Genomic DNA, 19961 nt, shown 5'->3' with positions numbered 1-19961 from the left:
GGTTAATCAGCAAAGTGGTAACTGTGGTAGTCCCATGACTAATGACTGCTTCAGTGTGAACCCGATGGAAGTACTGTCACTTCAACAGTAGTCTAACTTAGTCACAAGCACTGCTTGGCAACTGTCTCATGTCACGGCTTTAATCAACTCTAGGGTAAGAATCATTTCATTCTAACAGATGGACATGAATTTAACCAGACAATAAACCATGTATGTGCCGTAAATATGTTTGCTGAGGGCGTGATTCCCTGTACAGAACTTTAGGAACAGCTGTCTTATCATGAGCTACTGTTTCTTGGTGAGATGATTTGTTAACCTAATTCTGAAACATTACATTTATCTTTAATGTAATCTTTCAGTGGCTTCCCTACTACCAGCAGCCTAGTTATTTTAGGGGCAGTTTTTATAAACAATTATTTACATGAGATTTTTTAAAAAAAAAACTAATGATATGGTTCCTTTGCAAATTTGGTGTCATTTGTCTAAAAGGGCTTGTTGCCTTTTGTGTGTTGCCAGGGGATGCAAATCATTAATTGTGAGCTGTCATTTTTTTTTTCTTGATGCTTTTTTCTTTTTAGTACTTCTGTCAAATTACTATATAAACTACTACATAAATGGTTTTAGCCGAACAGTTTCTTAAAAATACAGTTCTTTTGTCTTTCCACTTTTTCCTGTCATCATCTTCAGAGGCAATTTTTTTCATTCTTTCAACATTGCTTTCCCTGTGGAACCGATGCAAATTAAAATATGAAGTATTTGTTCATTTTGCATTCTTTGGAGGATAACTTCTATTGGTGTACGTTTTCGTTGGCACAATCCACGAGACAAAGTATAAATTGCTGTAAAACCAGAAAAGTGTTTGAATGAGTAAAGCAGATGTTCTCTTAGCATGAAGCAGATGTAAAACTTGCAAGTGTCTGTCTAATAAAGGATAGCATTTGGTTCTGTGCAGCTGGTGCCAAGACTACCGATTAATCATGTTGAAATGCATTTTGACTAATCAGGATCTCCTCTGTTCTTTACACATTCTGGGTAGAGAGAGAAGGATGGGGCCCAAAAGTGGCTTCCTACTTTTAGTACATTGAGCAGTGTTTTCTCTTTCTCCATCTTTATGAAGTCAGTCTCCTTTTATTCTTAGAACTGTATCAGATATGAAGCCCCCTACATGTGATAACTGATTTAGTTCTCTAGTTTGGTTTGGATTGTGGGTTTGATGTTAGATTAGCCCATTGAAGACAGCCATACTTTGAACACTTAAAGCCAACTGGAGGGAAAAAAAAAAAGAATGTAATTAAACATAGTGTGCTCTCCCCCCCCACCCCCGTATTTACATGGACAAAAGCTAATATTTGCTTAATTAACATCAATTCATAGGTTCTGTGGTTACTTGACCAAGGAGGAGGTTGAACATTCTAGAACTGAGTGATACCAATTTAGTTTTACGTTATCAAAAGCAATAGAGCAGTTTTCCTCAACGATTAAAGTTGAATGGATTAACATGGCCCTAAGAAGAGTTGTCCTTACTGCTGTGAAAGATACAACACAAATCGGTAGCAAATGTAAAAGCTGAAAGAGCTACGTCACTTTCTGTTTTCCTTTTTAAAAAGCGAATGTGCTAATGAAATTCAATTTCAGAGCCTGATGGGCCTTTTTTTCATGTTTGATGTCCCCAGGATAAATGTGTTTTCTCTGAAGGAAGCTTATTATATAAGAAGGTTTGCTACCCTTCCCTCCTCCTACTTTTTGAAAAAAGAGTCAACAATGATAAAATGTAACAGTTTGTTTCAAGGTCAATAAATTGATGTTTATACTCTTTGATAATTGATTATTTCTTCAATGCCCTATTCATGGATTGATTTATAATACTTATTTTAAAGGGTAGAAGAATTATTTCTTTAAATATCTGAAGGGTAGAAGGAAATACATTAAATAATGTCGAGGCCTAAAGATAAATAGCATGAGTGGTTCCTTTAATGAAATGTTTTTTACTGTTTGAAAAATAATTGGAAGTAGGGGAAAAACACGTGCTAAAAGACGTTTTTCCACTAGAAAGTAAGATGTTCAGTGTTTATCATCTTCCCCCAGTAAAGTTGGGTTTATAGAATATGGATCTGCTGTAACAGGAAAAAAATGAAGATGGAAATACATTTTAGACAATGTGTTACAGATTCTAGAGCATTTTTTTTGAACACTGATGTAAAAGAATCTATAATGACATAGGTTATAATTTTTTGTTCATTTTTACTGTTATATAAATACATGAAATGTAGGATCTAAGAGTATTAATAGGATTGTTCTTGAAAGTCTTCCCTATGTTCATTATCAGGTGCCTCCATATTTTATTATTACTGATTTAAATTTTAAATTTCATAAAAGCAGCTTACAGCCAAATTGACTAATAGCTTTACTTTAAACTTTCAGTTTTTCTAAAATTAAATATTTATGTGAAAGTAGTTTAATATTTCTTGTATCCATTTTCCTACATGAACATCTTTCCACCAGGGTTACACTTGTCAAAACAAAATTCAAATGTAGAAGGTCTGCCCCGTTTTGCTAAGAATACCTTATATTCTTAGAGTAAAAAGAAAGTTATTAATCTTACATAATGTTGTTAGCTTTTAGGCAGGTGTCTAATGCAATTATAGTTCCTTTTATTTGATGTTTTTTATACTGCCCATATTTTGTTTCTCACTAGTATTACATAAGAATGGTGGTGTATTTTTTTTAAGTTTTAATTTGTATGAAATAAGAGAAAAACGTTAACTCTGAAACATCAACTTAAATGGAACTAGTTGCCTCCATTTTTTTGAATGATTTGTTACAGCAGATTTTAAACATCCACAAAAGTGGAGAGAATAGAATAATAATCTCCTTTAATATACACTTAACTTCAAGAATTATCAGCCCTCTATTGTTTTTATTTGCCAAGAGTTCTTAACTCTGTATTTTCAGAGGTCTTTTTTTTTCTTCTTCCTTTGAAGTTGTAGTTCTTTATCCTGTTTCTACAGTGACAATGGATATTTAAACCAAACTAGGTCATGTAAACCCAGTAGACCTAACTTTATTTCAGGAAGTGGAGCGAGAAATCTCCTTCAGAACAGAATGTGGACTGTATTACTCCTACTACAAACAGATGCTGCAGGCGCCCACCCTCATGCAAGGTAACCGCAACTTGTAGTTTCATTGGGGTCCACTGCATTCTTTTCAGTATTTCAGCCAAAACATACTCTTGCATTAATGAATTTTAAAAGCTGTATGGAACTTGTGTAGTTTTTCTTAGAACGTGTGTAGTTTTTCCTTGATAACGTAACATTTCAATTCATGAAAATGTTTTGCTCTGGCAGAAGTTACACAGAATTTTTATATAACTCTTCTCTCCTTGCTTCCCATCTCTACTACTCCATCCCATATTATCAGTTCACGGTTTCTTGGTTTTACTGTTGATTTTTTTTTTTCATGATCGTTTTGGAAGAGGTGAAAGGATTATTGTCTAAAAACAGGAGGCATGTTGGTGATACAGATGAAAATCACAGTTACGCTTTTTGTCGCCAGGGCCCCATTCATTCCTTTGTTTCGCACTGACCATTTTCCCACATTTTCACTGTTTCTGAGTGGTTTAGGGCTCATGCTACTTTACCTCTACTCCGCCTAATGGAACCCCTGAAAGGATCTTTTTTACGTCATATTATGTTTGGTGTGCTTAACATGGGTGCACATCACAGAGAACTGCCTTTTTCTGGGCTTTGTTTGGATTCGGGTATATTTTTGGCAAGAATTCTACATGGATGATGTTCTGTACTACTAATTTTATTACAATAGGAGACATGAAATTTTGGTCCCCTTTCTTTTTGTGTCATGAAAGTTAATCAGTTGGTTCCCATGTAGATAGTTGCATTCACACATAATAAGGTTAATGGCCCACTAGCCTTTTACTTAATGGGTTTAGCAGCCAATGATGATTATTGCCTCTGTCAGTTATTTCCGTAGAGTTACAAAAATGACTCTTACCATTCCTCCTGCATTCATCACCTGGAACTCTGTTAGAAGACTCTTTTCTCATCAACTATTTGACTACTCTGAGGTATAGTTTATTGAAAAAGGCAGGCTAAGTGTTGATTTTCTTTTTCCCCGTACAGTTGATCCTCGTTATTCATGGATTCCATACTTGCAAATTCACCTACTCACTGAAACTTCCTTGTAACCCTAGAATCAATACTTATGGCGCTTTCACAGTCATTTACGAGCATGTGCAGAGTGGTGAAAAATGTTAGCTGCCTGACATGCCTGTTCCCAGCTGAGGTCGAGCAAGGTGATGCACTGCTTTCTTGTTTCAGCTCTCAGACTATAGAGTCCTTTTCATAGTCTATTTAGTGCCATGTTTTTTGCATTTTGGGGCTTTGTGTTGGTGATTTTGCTGTTTAAAGTGGCCTCCAAACATAGTGCTGAAATGCTGTCCAGTTTTCTGAAGTGCGAGAAGACATGCAGAGAAAATACATGTGTTAGCTAAGCTTTGTTCAGGCATGCATTCGAGTTCTGTTGGCCAGAAGTCAAATGTTAAAGAATCAACAGTATATACTAAAGAAGGTGTCTTTAAACAAAGATTCATACAAATCAAGGTCACATGTTGATGAGTTGATGAAGATGCATGACCAGAGGCTCGTAGGAACCCAACGGTGTATTTCCTGCTAGTTCAGTATTGCTAGTACAGTTAAGGATTGATTGCAGTTTGATAGACCATAGCTATGGTGAGTAATGAGAATCAGCTGTCCTTACCACTTCTCAAAATCCTGAGTTGCTTCTCTAGCATTCTCTAAAGCAGTGATTCCTATTAAAGGGCAGTTGTGTCCCTGGGGGACATCTGGAATATGCAGAGATAGTTTTTTTTTTATTTTTTTGGTTTTTTGGTTTTTTTTTTTTTTTGCAGAGATAGTTTTGATTGTCGCAGCTTGGGGGCCAGGAAGGGGATGACCGTGCTACTAGAATTTAGTAAAGGGCAGAGATGCTGCTAAATGTCCTGCAATGCTCAGGATAGTGCCCCCAACAAAAAAATTACCAGGACCAAAACATCAATAGTGTTGAAGTTGAGAAACTGCTCTAAAGGTGAATAATGAGTATTTTCTTTCTCAGTATCACTGTGAACTCAGTAGTTGATCTGTTTCAATGTATTTAGGTCATTTGTTAAGATTATTCTTTTAGAAAATTTCAAACAATGTAAAAGTAGAATCCTCTAATGGATTTGCACTTCTGTATCATTCAGCTGCAGTGGCTACCAACTCATGACCAATCTTGTTTCCTCTGTCTCCTCCACCTGGATTATTTTGTAGTAACTCCCAAGACATCATACTGCTTCATCTATAAATATAATGGTATATTTCTCTAAAGTATAGCAACTCTCTTTGATAAACATAACCACACTGTCATGATCACAACTAAGAAATTACTTAATATCTACTCGGTCTTCTCACTTTCCTGATTGTCTTACAGATTTTTAATGTTTTTGAGATCCAGATAAAGCTCTTAAATTGCAGTCATTTGCTATGCCTCTGTTTCTTTTAATCTGTAGATTTCTTTCTATCTTTTTTTCTTGTAATTCTTTGTTGAAAACAGTGATTGCTTTGTCTGAGAGTTTTCCACTTTCTGGATTTTGCTGGAGCCCCAGTGGTGCCATCCAGTGTTTCTCTGTTGCCTGAAACCCCTCTTAATTGACAGCTAGGTCTAGAGGCTTGCTCAGATTTAGGTTCTGCTTTTTGGCAAGAATACTTCTTAGATAGTGTTGTACACTTCCACATCAGGGGGTACATAATGTTCAGCTCTCTCTCGTGGGGTTAAGACTGGTCCATCCATTGTTAAATTCTCAATTAGCCTTTCACCTAATGGTTTAGCACCACTGATGATCATTACCTAAATCTGTTAATTGTATAAAGACTCTAACAGGGTGATATTCTAATTCTGTAATTCCTTCCATCATTATCAGATGGAATTCCTCTCTAAAGAAAAACATGTTCTCGTCAACTGTTTAGCAACCCAGAATTTCAGTTCCTAAAGGAAAGGTGGGATAAATACTAATCCTTTCCTTCTATTTTAGAATGAGTTACCTCTCTAGAATCCCCTAAAGGTTTGCTTTTTAAATTTCACCATGGACGCATGGATTTCTACCATATTTGATGTGTTTCAATCTTTTGCATTATTCTTTTTGTATCAAATTGTTCAATCTCTGGCCAGTGGAATGCCCTTCAGATCAGTTGCTGTCTTTTTGACATGACTCCAGTAGTCTGAAAACTCCCTGTTTTCTTCTCAGAGTTTCAGGCCCCTTTTGTATATTTCCTACCCCTAACCGAGAATCAGCTGTTTCTCCAAGGAGCTCAGAGTTCTCTTTACCAGCTAGTTAGAGACCACAATCTGGGTACTAGAGGTGCTAGTTGCTACTAGGTTGGTCCTTGTTTCCAGACCTTTTTAGTGAGCAGAACTAGGAAATGTGATTGTTTTTTTCCTAAGAGAAAATATGAATATAGCTATTTTTAGTTTAAAATTAGTATAACAGGGTTGTTACGTGTTTTACTTTCTATTGTATCTTTTTTTCTTTAAGTTAAAATTTTTGGCTTCTTATGACATTAACATTATGACTTACTTGTTTTATTCTACTGTATATAATACTTTCAATGTAGCAATGATACTATTGCTACTAAAAGTAGGCTTACCTGAAAACAGCTTAGGCTGTGTTTGTAATTCTTTTTGTCCTTGGAATGTATCCTACGAGGGATTTACAGTCACAAGTCTCTCTTCCCACGAACACTAGAAACAGTTCTTTTTGTGAGACTGAGCTACCAGCTCAGTAGGTTTATTTGTTTTATGTTGCTTTCTGGTTTTCAAGAATTGCTTTGTAAAAAATTATCTTTTTTATACTTATAAAAATAGTTTACATGGTTCCAAAGTCAAAAATATAAAACAGGCAGCGTTTAGGGAAGTCTACCTCTCTCCCTGTCACCTCCACCCTGTTTCTTTCCTCACTCTTTAGGTAACTATTTTTATTAGTTTTTGGTTTATTCTTCTATAGTTAATATTTTCAATATAAGCAAATACTTTATATATTCATATTTTCCCCTTTATTACAGAAAAACCCATGCTTACTGTATATATTATTCTGTTTTGCTTTTTTCACTTAACAAAGATCTTGATCACTCTACAGTAGAATTCAACGATATTCCTTATTTTTTAAATTATTATTATTATTATTATTATTATTATTATTATTATTATTACTATTACTATTTGCAATGGCATAGTACTCCTTTGTGTGGGTAGCTATACTTTATTCAGGTAGCCTTCTTGTCTTCATCTCCTTGGGCTGCCATACCATAAACCAGGTGGCTTAAAAAACAGAAGTTGACTCTCTGACAGTTCTGGAGGCTGGAATTCTGGGATCAGAGCACCAGCAGGGTTGGGTTCTGGTGAGGACTCTCTTCTTGGCTTGTCAGTGGCCACCTCTCTTTGCATCCTCACATGGAAGACGGAGCCAGAGAGCAAGCTCTCCAGTGTCTCTTCTGTTAAGGGCACTAATTCGTTCATGAGAGCCCCCACTTACGATCTTTGTCTCTCCCTAATTACCTCCCAAAAGCCTTATCTTCAAATACCATCACATTGGGGGCGTAGGGCTTAAACATGAGAATTTAGTGAGGGGCATGTATACACTCAGTCCATAGCACTGCTGTATTAGTCTTACAGGACCACCATAACAAAGTAACACAGACTGGGTGGCTTAAACAGTACGTATTTATTTTCCCTCAATTCTGGAGGCCAGAAGTCTACGATCAAGGTAATGTCAGGGCTGGTTTCTGGTAGAGGCTCTCTTTCTGGTTTGTAGATGGACACCTTCTTTCTGTGTTCTTACATGGTCTTCCCGCTGTATGTGTGCATACAGAGAGTGAGAGAGTTCTCTCTTGTCTGTTCCTCTTCCTATAAGAACACCAGCCCCATCAGATTAAGGCCCTCCCCTATGACCTCACTTAACCTTTACTACCTCCTTGTAGACCCCATCCAAATATAGGCACACTGGGGTTAGGGCTTCAGCAATAGGAATTTGAGGGGGACACAGTTCAGTCCAAAATACCTCCTGCTGATGGACTTTTGGATAGTTTCTGATCTTTTGCTTTTACACATGGCACTTCATGAATGACATTGTACATATGTTTTTTTTTTTTAAATATGTTTTATTTTGTCTTTTTGCCAGTCTGTCTTTGGAATTGATTCCTAGACATAGGCTTCCTGGATCAAAGGATAAATGTACATGTAATTTTGCCAAGTGTTACCAAATTGTCCTCCATAGAGATTATACCATTTTGTGTTCCCAACTAGTGTATGAGCCTACATTCTTACAGCCTCACTAACAGAATATGTTGTCAAATTTTTTAATTTTTTCCAAGCTGATAGCTGAGAAATGGTATTTCAATGTAGTTTTAATTTGCAATTCTGTTAAGAGTAGGGTCTTTTCATATGTGTGAGGACTGTGTGCATGTTTTCTTCTGTGAACTATCTGTTCGTATATTCTTTTAATTAGTCAGCTTGGGTACAGTAGCAGATGACCTCAACATAGCAGTGGAATTCTATAACAGCAGGTTTGTTTCTCACTCTCATTATCCAGCCCCTGTATGGAATGTGCTACTATCACAACAGAGGGAAAGAGCAAGATTGCTGGTGGAAACATGCATTGTCTCTTAAAGATTCTGCTCAGATGTGAAGTGTGTCACATCCACCCACATGCCATTGGTCAGAGCAAGTCAAATGGCCAAACCCATCCCAGGGGAATTGGGGAGACTTCGTATACTGTCCAAAGGAGCTACTACTACAGGTCTCTTGGCAGGAGGGCAGAGCAGGGGGATATAGAATCCTGCTTCCCAAATTTCTGCAGAAGAACCATATGGTTCTTTTATATCATAGAAGTTATAATTTACCTTTGTTTGTGTAAACATTTAAATAATATCCATCTAATATACAGTAAGCTCTTTGTGGGTAGTACTGTTTTTTGTTCATTGTTAAATCCCCAATGCGCAGCACATCTCCGGCATGTACTAAAGAATCTATGAATAGTTTTGAATGAATAATTATAATTATTTTTTTCCCTGAATTTTCAAATATCAATCTTAGGTTTTCGTGGCTTAATATACGATAACAAAACCGAATCTATGAGGACAATTAACCTGCTTCAACGAATGAATATTTACCAAGAGGTTTTTCTCAGTATTTTATATAGAGTTCTACCCATACAGGTACGTTGTGTTCCGTGACATTGAATTTAATATCAGATGAAAGTCAGAGTCTCATTTTAAGTCAAAGGTTTCACATACATTATTCTGAACTTCAACTAGCTTGGTATAAAAACAACAGTATCCTAATTTTCTCCATACTTACTGTGAATTCTGCTTTTTATTTATATTTTATAAGATTTTTTATATACATAGATGCTTCCAGGCTTAACAAGTATGCAGTCTAGAAGCTGACAAATATTTTCATTTAGCAATTTGTAATCACTCCTATCTTTGAAATTAAAAAAAAAACTGGAAAATTAGCAAATTACAATGACCATTTCTCACATGAATAGGGTAATACTGGACAAGCTAGGTGTAAAACTAGTCTGAAGAATGAAGCCAGAGTCCTCAAGGACTCCCTTCCGTCTCCTGCTCTTGGTATTGAGAAGAAAGGCCATTAGTACTTTCACGTGGAAAGGAGTGATGTAGGCTTATTTCTTGGAATTAATACCAAGCTTCTGAATATTAAATTTTCACTGTCATATTGTTAAATGGCAATGAGAGGGGGTAGGGCTTCTCTAACAAATGTTTTATGTTCCCTTTTATAGAAATATTTAGAGCCAGTTTATTTTTATATTTACACCTTATTTGGACTCCAGGCAATCTATGTCACAGCTCTTTACGTAACCAGCTGGCTCCTCAGTGGTACATGGCTGTCAGGGCTGCTGGCAGCTTTCTGGTATGTCACAAATAGGTGAGTTGGAATCAGTATTCCTTTCTCCCGTTCTACAGTGTAAGTTAAAATGTAGTTACTTCACTTCCGGGGTAAAGAAAGGTGTTTTCCCACATTTGTGTGGGAGTATTTTCCCTTTGGTTTACCCAGTGGAGTTTGTCTTATCTAGTAAGGTAGGAAGTCCTACTTACGTATATTTACAAATGAGGAATCAAACATTAAATTCCAAGTCAAGAGAATCATCTGTAATAATCCCAACTGTGTTACCAACTTGCTGGGTGATCAGTATTTCTCCAGCCACATATCTCTTGAAAGGTTTAATAATACCTTAATAGGGTTGTATGCAAGTCATAGCAAGCATAAAGCACTATACAAATGCAAGGAAGTTCTTACATTATTTAATTAAGATCTATTAATATCCAAATACTGGAACAGTATTAAATAGCATCTTAGAAAACATATTCAAGATACACTGACCTGACCTGCAGTAGCAGTTTTAAAATTTGAATGTGAGTTCTAATACTGATTTTATGTTGTAGTCCTAAACAAATTATTTTTTATTATAACCTTACTGAGTGCTTACTATATGCTAAGTACTTTACATCATGCTTTTTATGTATTCATTTAACAACCCTATAGGGTAGGTAGTCTCATACCATTTTAGAGATAAGGAAATTGAAGCTTAAAAAGGTTAAGATATGCATTTAAAAGATTAGGTTGTGTGTGTGTGTGTGTGTATAAGAATATACAGATAGGCATATATATATAGAGAGAGAAAAGCATACACACATACATGCACCCACAGAACTAAGTCTTGTTCAGAATTCAAATGCAGAATATGAGAACACTGTGTTATGCTGCCTCTTAACATTTTAATCTAACATATTGTTCCTGCAAAGAGTAAATGAAAGTCTGATTTATTGTTCTTATTAAGAGTAAATAGAAAACATTTACTGAATGCCTAGTACGCGTAGGAATGGTTTTTGGTGCTGGTTGTACATAGTTTAAAACATACCTATACCTGCCCTCTGGGGGTTCACATTCTAGGTGGGCAAGGAGCTTTTAAAAATTACCAATGACAAATTTAAGACCAAAGTATAAAGCACTAAAGAAATATGAAAGAATGCAAAACATTGCCAGTTGGCATTAATGAAGTTAGAAATAAAACAATGAGGTCGTTTAGCAAGAACGTTCATGATTTAGGAGTCATGCTAACATGGGTTTGAACACCATTTCTGCCACTTAGCCAACTGCATATCTGTGGACAGTTAATCTAATTTTTCTCAATGCCATTTTTATGTTACAGGGATGATAATGATAAGGACAAATTATTATTGAGAACCAGTAACCAGAATCTAAATATACTTAATGTAATAATATATCTTTCACTTTAGGAAATCTTTGAGGTAATGAGAGTAAAAATTACTGCTTTGGCCCTTTGTGTTTCCCTTGTGCAGAATAGATACTACAAGGGTTGAGTTTACCATCCCATTGAGAGAGAATTGGGCGCTGCCATTCTTTGCAATTCAGATAGCAGCAATTACGTATTTTCTGAGACCAAACTTACAGCCTCTTTCTCAAGTAAGTTTTTATAGTACATTTATATGTATTTTTAGTTCTCCAGTTTTATCTCAGAAACTTCAGAAAATGTTATGTCCCAGCACATGTTAATAGTTTATCCCATGACCGATTTTTTAACTTGAGTTAAATTAAGTTTTCTTCTTCTAAACCTTTTCCTACTTTGCAAAGAAAATGTTTTCATTTTGGTGTTAAAAATGTATTCTGTTTTATCTCCCCATAAATAGGTGCAGCAAACCCAAACATAATTTCTGCAAAACTGTCAGAATTTTAAGCCATTGCTCTTGAGATGTGATTTGGTATATTATTGCCTCCATAATAGTATGGAGTACACTTACCATATGTGAATATTTATATGCAAAGTGTCACTTGGAATACTTAGAGCTTAAATAACAAAAGCAAGAGTTTTCACAGCAACAGTTTATAGTTTTTCTATTTGGTCTATAGAGATATTGGCTGCTCTTGAGAAAACTTGTCTGCAAGGCTTTTTATTACTAGAGACATGTAAATTATACAAAAGTTTTCTTTTTACAGAGGCTGACACTTCTTGCCATTTTCATATCAACTTTTCTCTTTAGTCTGACATGGCAATTTAATCAATTTATGATGCTGATGCAAGCATTAGTGCTGTTCATTCTGGACTCCTTGGACATGCTGCCAGCAGTGAAGGTAAGCTTTGCCTTTTTCAGCTGAGATGGTTATTGTTTAATGTTTTATATTATAGAGTGAGCTCAGAATGTACACATGCTTAATGGTAAAGTTGAAGCTGTTTCTTAGCTATAATGTAAATATGCTGTGGTCAATTGAAGCTGAGTAGTTTATGCAGCTTAACTTCTATCTTTTAAAGTAAAATAAGCAGAATAAATTTATTTGAAGCACAAATGTATAGATCAGTGGTCCCTTATAGAGTTGATTTAAATTTTAAAATATAAAATAGCTCTTCTAAATCTTTTACCCATTGGTAATAAGACATCCCTTCCCCTCCCTGCCAGGATAGTGTCAGAAAAGACCAACAGGGAATCAGGACATTAACCACCACTCAGAAGTAAGAAAACCCCCCTCCCCTCCTTTGCCCCACCCCATAGTGTCAATGAAGGCCACATGAGGAGCAGTGATGAGACATTCCTTCCTCTCCCAGCCAGGATAGTGTCAACCGAAGCCTTGTAGGGAGCCTAAACTTTTATCTTCATCCAGCAGTAATGAGACACCCCCTTCTCCTACCTTCCAAAAGTCAGTGGAGGTCAGGTGGGCACTCTGGACATCCTAACCCATCTGGAAATAACAAGGCAGCATCCTTCTTCCCTCAGTGACGTGATGCTGGCATGGTGCCAGAGGAGGTCTGCTGACACATTTACATAAGATCCAGAGTTCCATAACATAATACAGTACAACTGGTCATTTGATAAACAAAACCAGAGAAATCTCTCTTGAATGAACAAAGATGATACACAGGTACCAACACCAGGATACACAGAAGTTGAATTACCTGACAAGGAATATAAAGCAGTCATAAAGAAATTTCATTTAGCAGTTACAAACACACTTGAAACAAATGAAAAATAAAAACTGCCAACAAAGATTTAGAAGGTAAAAATAAGAAGCAAATGAAAATTTTAGACCTGAAAAATTCCAATAATGAAAATAAACAACTCAATAGATGGACTTAACAGTATAATGGAGTGGTCAGAGGAAAGAATCAGTGAACTTGAAGATAGGACAATTTAGAATTACCTAATCTGTGTGAGAAAATAGACTGGAAAAAAGTGAACTGAGCCTCAGAGACCTGTGGGACTATTACAAAAAGTCTAACATTTATGTAATCAGAACCCCAAAAGGAGAGAGTGTGAGGCTGAAAAAAAAATTGGGGGGGGGGGGAACCTTTTTGAAGGAGTGGTTGAGAATGTCCCAAATTTGGCAAAACCTACAGAATTGAGAAACTGAGCTAATGTCAAATAGGATAAACCCAAATAAATCAATGCCATACATCATAATCAAACTTCTACAGACTAAAGATAAAAAAAACCTTGAAAGCAGTCAGAGAAAAATTGTACTTAACCATAGGGGAAAACCAGTTTGAATGACAGTGGGTTTCTTATCAGAAACCATCTCATCTGAAAGAAAAGAATGGTCCACCTAGAGTCCTATATCCAGCAAAAGTATCTTTCCAGAAAGAAAAGAAGGAAAATCAAAACATTCTCAGATGAAGGATTTATTATGAACAGACGTACCCTAAAAAAATGGCTAAAGGAAGTTCTTGAAACAGAAAGAAATGATAAAAGAAGAAATTTGGAATATCAGGAAGAGAGAAAAGGCAATTAAAAGAGTGAAAAATATGAACAAGTATAATAAACTTTATGTCTCATCTTGAATTTTCTAAAATATTTAACTACAGGGACTTAAATCGAGATAAAATTTCTACACTTGATTCAAACGGGTAAAATGTCCACACCAGTAAACTATAATAATTATGAATGTATAATATAATAGCCCAGAATAACCACTAAAAAAAATTACACAAAGAGATACATTCAAAAATACTGTAAAGAGGCTCACACAGGCACCTCTTGTCTGTGTGTCCTGCTATTGTCCATGGCAGCATAACCTAATACACTTCTCTATTCTCAAAAAAAAAAAAAAAAAGCCACCTATAAATAAATTAAAATGGAATTCTGAGAATGTTCAGGTAACCCACAGGAAGGCAGAAAAAAGGAAGCAAATGGAAAACAGAGTGAACAAAAATTAAATGATAAAATGGTAGATTCAAGACCTATCATACAAGTAACTACATTAAAGATAAATGAACTAAATACAATTTAAAGACAAAGGTAAGTAGAGTAGATTTGAAAAGCACAACCCAATTGTTGTCTATAAGAAACTGACTTCAAGCAAACAATATAGGTAGGTTGAAAATAAAAGGATGGGAAAAGATACATCATGCAAATATTAATCAAAAGAAAGAAGGAGTGGCAATATTAATCTCAGATAAAGTAGGTGTGAGAGCAAAGAAAATTATGAGAACATTATATAATGTCAAACATGTTAATCTGCCAAGAAGACATAGCAATCCTAAATGTATGTACACTAAACAACAGGGCCAAACATATGTGATTCAAAAACTGAGAGAATTGGAGGGAGAAATAGACAAACCCACAAATGGAGTTGAGGACTTCAACACCTTTCTCTCAACAATTGAGAACTAGTCAGAAATCATTAAGGATACAGAATTCAACACCACCATCAACCAACAGGATCTAACCAACACTTGTTGAACACTCCACCCAACAAGAGTAGAATACCCAATGGATTGAATCAGTGATTCAAACTAGAAATCAATACAAAAAAATAAAGTTTTCAGCACTTGGAAACTAAATTTCTAGCACATTTATAAATAATCTATGGTCAAAGAGGAAGTCTTGAAGAAACACTGCACTCAATAACAAAAATGCAACATATCAAACCTTGTGGGATGCAGCTAAAGCAGCACTCAGAGGGAAATATATAGCACTAAATACTTATAAGAGGAAAAATCTGAAATCATAACCTAAGCTCCCACCTTTCTTAAACTAGAAAAAGAAGGGCAAAATAAACCCAACTCAGGAGGAAGAAAATAATGAAAGAACAAAAATCAACAAAATTAAAAACATAAAAATAATAGAGAAAATTAATGAAATAAAAAGCTAGTTCTTTTCAAAAGAGCAGTAAATTTACAAACCTCCATTACTGCTTCAGAGCATTAAAAATTTGATGTTAACAAACTTTGATACCAAGTTCTGAGTCTCTGTGGCACTACTTATGTTCTAGTCAGTATAGCATAGCGATTAAGAGCACAGACTCCAGAACGAGACTGCCTGGATTTGAATGAGCTGATGTATGTGAGTCATTTATAACACTGTCTGGTATTTTATGAATATTAAAAAATGTTAACCATGGTTAATTATGAATGATAATGAAGAGCATGACTGTGACCCATTGAAGAAAATTTTAATTATTCTACATAGAGAAAAATGAATTATTGCTCCCTTGTTTCTAAACTCTGGACTAAGAAACAGAGAAGGAACATCAGGTGTACCATTGATAATCCAGGACTTTCTGTTATACAATAGTGCTCAACTTTATGTTTCTGGCTGATAAACTGCAATGTTTCTCTTGAACCTAAGATATCATTGCACTTGACCCTTAAAACAACGTAGGTTTCATTGTATGGGTCCACATATATGCAGATTTTTTTTTCTCAATAATTACATACAGTACTCTGTAGCTGGTTGAATTCGTGGATGCAGAAGACTGACTGTGGGACTTGAACATCTGAGGATTTTGTTACCTACTGTGGGTCTTGGAACTAATCCCCCACAGATACCAAGGGACAACTGTACCTTTATAAAACTATTCAGGTTTATAACACAAGCTGCTCTTTTTTCTCTGAGTTTGCCTACTTGATATAAAAAGAACTGGCAGCATCAGAAAACACCGCAATCCAAATAAAGACAAACAAAAAAGGTTTATTTCTTTAAATGTGTTTCTGAAGGAATTGTTATTCTTAAAGAGTTCCTACAGATTTACTGAGAAAAACATTTACACTCCAGTGGAAAAAGGAACTAAAAAATACAAATACTTCCTAGAAGGAAAGCATCAAAAAGAATAAAACGTATAGATATAAATTGAAAAAAAGAAGTGCACGCTTATACTCTAAAAACTATAGAACATTGTTGAAAGTTTTAAAGACCTACATAAATTGGAAAGACATGTTCATGGATTTTAAGACTTGCTATTGTTAAGATAGCAGTACTCCCCAAATTGATCTACACGTTCAACACAATTCCTCTCAGAAGCCCAGTTATAGAAGTTGACAAGCTGATCCTAAAATTCATATGGAAACTGACGGGATCCAGGATAGCCAAAATGATCATGAATAAGAAGATCAAAGTTGGAAGACTTAACACTTTCTTATTTCACAACTTAACGTCCAACCTACAATAATCAAGACAGTGTGATACTGGCAGCAGAATAGACATTAATCAATGGAATAGAATTGAGAGACCAGAAATAAACAGTCAACTGATTTTCAGTAAGGGTGCCAAGATAATTATGGAGAAAGAATAATCTTTTCAATAAATGGTGCTGGAATAACTGGATATCCACAAAAGAACGAAATTGGACCCCATCCTCTCACTATTCACAATAATTAACTCAAACTAGATCATAATACCAAGAGTAAAATGATTAAAGAAAAAATTGCACTTCATCAAAATTTAAAAACTTTTGTATTTCAAAGTGTACCATCAAAAAAGTGAAAAGACCACCCACAAAATGGAAGAGAATATTTACAAATTATGTATATGGTTAGAGATTTCCAGAATATATAAAGAACTCTTACAACTCTTTCAACAAGAAAATATGAGTAAAAGATTGGATAGACATTTCTCCAAAGAGAATGTATAAACGTTCAATAAACACAGGAAAAGATGCTCCACATCAGTCGTCTTTAGAGAAATACAAATCTAAACCATAGTGATAACACTTTACACCTAGTTGGATGGCTAAAATTTATTAAAGGCAAATAGTAACAAACATTGGCAAGGATGTGAAGAAACTGGAACTCATACATTGCTGATGGGATTGTAAGTGGTGCAGCCCCTTTGGAAAAGAGTTTAGCATTTCCTCAGATGCTAAGTATAAAGATACCACAGGATCCAACATTTCTACTGCTAGGTACATATCCAAGGGAAATGAAAACATATCCATGTAAACGTTTGTACATGAATGTTCATGGCAGCATGATTCATAATAGCTAAAAAGCGGAAACCGCCCAAATCAATTGATAAATGAGTAAACAAAATTTGGTATATTCATTAAACAAAATATTATTCAACAGTAAAACGAATGAAGTACTGATGCATGCTACGACATGGATGAACCTTGAAAACGTGGTGCTAAGTAAAAGAAGCCAGTCATCAAAACTACATGTTATATGGTTCTGTTTATATGAAAAGTCTAGAATGTACCAGTCTAGAGACAGAAAGTAGACTAGTGTTTGACAGGAACTAGGGAAAGGGAGAGAGGAGTGAGGGCTGATGGATATCGAATTTCTTCTGGGATAATGATACTGTCTTAAACTTAGATTGTTTGATATTTGCTAACTAAAAATCATGAATTGTACACTTTAAATGGGTGAACTTTATGATACATGAATTATATACCGATAAAGCTGTTAAAAAGGAAAAACTGTTTTCTCTAACTAGTAACTGCTTTCTGGAATGTGTCCCAAGATACTCATTCGTTCATTACCCCAATATTTATTGAGTGATACTGTTCTGGGCACTGTATTAGGTGCTGGGGATACAAAAATGAACAAAGTAGGAACAAATCAGATACAATAATCTGAGGATTTTTTAAAAGAATGTTCATAATAACATTAATTTCAATAATAATAAAAAGCTGAGAACACTTAGAAGATCCAGTGGCAGACAAATTATGACATATGGTGGAATGTTATGTAGCCATCTAAAATTAAGTTGAAATAGTCATCAGTGTAAGAAATTTATACAGTATAATGTGAAATAAATAAAATACTACATGAAATATCATATACCACTATGAAATCAATATGATTTCTGTAGGTGAATCCATTGGATTTTGACTCTAGAGCCCACATTTGTATCCATTACTGTTTTGTTTTGTTTTGTTTTTGGTGCCTTTTTGAATTTTCTGTTTCATACAGTAAGATGTGTTATCTGTATAATCCTAAAAACTGTAACTGATCCATTTCTCCAAGTTTCTGGTACTCACTGAGCAAAAGCACTGAACTGTTATTGTAGGCCTTACTTCTTAATGCCTGATGTAGGTTTGTTTCCTTTGACATTAATTTAACAAAACAGAATTATGGAGAGAATGTGATTCCCTGCTGAATAGAAGTGGAAGTTTTCCTACACCAGAATGAATATGGGATCATCTAATTTGAAGAAGAAGAGTATCAGCTCTTTATTAGAGGTTGTCTTTTTTTCTCTGTGGCATGATTTTTATGTTCAAGTTGGTTGAGTTTTGATGTTTTAAGTGTCAACCTGCCAAAAGTTTTTTATTACGTCAAGAGCTGTCTTAGGACACCATGAATCTCCTAGAAGAGAACACAGGCAAAACATTCTCTGACATAAATCGTAGCAGTGTTTTCCTGGGTCACTCTACCAAGGCAAGGGGAATAAAAACAAAAGTAAACAAATGGAACCTGATTAAACTTTTATAAGCTTTTGCACATCAAAGGAAACCATAAACAAAATGAAAAGACAACCTATGGACTGGGAGAAAATATTTGCAAACGGCGTGACTAACAAGAGCTTCCCTTCCAGGATACACAAACGGTTCATACAACTCAGTAACAAAAAACAGCTCAATCAAAAAATGGGCAAAAGACCTAAACAGACATTTCTCCAATGAAGACATACAGATGACCAACAGGCACATGAAAAGATGCTTAATATCGCTAATTATCAAGAAATGCAAATCAAAACTACAATGGGGTATCACCACAAACAGTAAATGCTGGAGAGGGTGTGGAGAAAAGGGAGCCCTCCTACATTGTTGGTAGGGATGTGATTTGGTGCAGCCATTGTGGAAAAGAGTATGGAGATTCCTTAAAAAACTAAACATAGATTTACCATATGATCCAGCATTCCCACTCCTGGGCATACTATCTGGAGAAAACTCCAGAGATTTGAAAAGATACATGCACCCCAATGTTCATAGCAGTGCTGTTTACAACAGCCAAGACATGGAAGCAACCTAAATGTCCACCAACAGAAGATTGGATAAAGAAGATGCAATATAGATATGTATGTGTGTATACATGTATATATACACACAATGGAATATTAGTCATAAAAAAGAATGCAGTAATGCCATTTGCAGCAACATGGGTGGACCTAGACATCATACAAAGTAAAGTCAGAGGAAAACAAATATATCACTTATATGTGGAATCTTAAAAAATGACACAAATGAACTTATTTATAAAACAGAAAAAGAATCACAGAGATACTAAACTAAACTTATGGTCACCAAAGGGGAAAGTAGGGGAAGGAATAAATTAGGAGTGTGGGATTAGCAGATACAAACTACTATGTGTAAAACAGGTAAACAACAAGGCCCTACTGTATGTATAGCATGGGGAACTGTATGCAATAGCTCGTAACCTATAATGAAAAAAGAATATGAAAAAGGATATTTATGAACTATATAACTAAATCACTGTGCTGTGCACCAGAAACTAACACAACACTGTAAATCAACTATACTTCAATAAAAGAAAAAAAAACTATCTTTGGTGAGTGCTGATGATGTGCTAGGCATTTTTATACATCACCACATCTGGCCCTTCAGCCAGGTTCTCACCGCAGCTCAGAGGAAGGTGTCATCAT

At 35.3% G+C, this 19961-nt stretch overlaps 1 protein-coding gene across 4 annotated transcripts in view; it reads left to right on the top strand.

Moving 5' to 3' along the window:
- Positions 1–19961, top strand: part of DPY19L3 (dpy-19 like C-mannosyltransferase 3) — a 75584-nt gene that overhangs the window by 27563 nt on the left and 28060 nt on the right. For 3 of the 4 annotated variants that reach the window (XM_072967279.1, XM_072967277.1, XM_072967278.1), the window contains exons 4-8: positions 3071–3161; positions 9142–9263; positions 9851–9996; positions 11433–11556; positions 12088–12222. In XM_072967279.1, the coding sequence (XP_072823380.1) occupies positions 3134–3161; positions 9142–9263; positions 9851–9996; positions 11433–11556; positions 12088–12222 (555 nt within the window). In that variant the 5' untranslated portion in view covers positions 3071–3133. The remainder of the gene's footprint in view (positions 1–3070; positions 3162–9141; positions 9264–9850; positions 9997–11432; positions 11557–12087; positions 12223–19961) is intronic. The other variant, XM_031672086.2, reaches the window with a different exon arrangement.

This window comes from Vicugna pacos, chromosome 9 (genome assembly GCF_048564905.1).
Source record: "Vicugna pacos chromosome 9, VicPac4, whole genome shotgun sequence".
NCBI classification, from domain to species: Eukaryota; Metazoa; Chordata; class Mammalia; order Artiodactyla; family Camelidae; genus Vicugna; species Vicugna pacos.
Note: the sequence above shows the minus strand (reverse complement) of the source record. Positions and strands in the feature narration are given on the sequence as shown.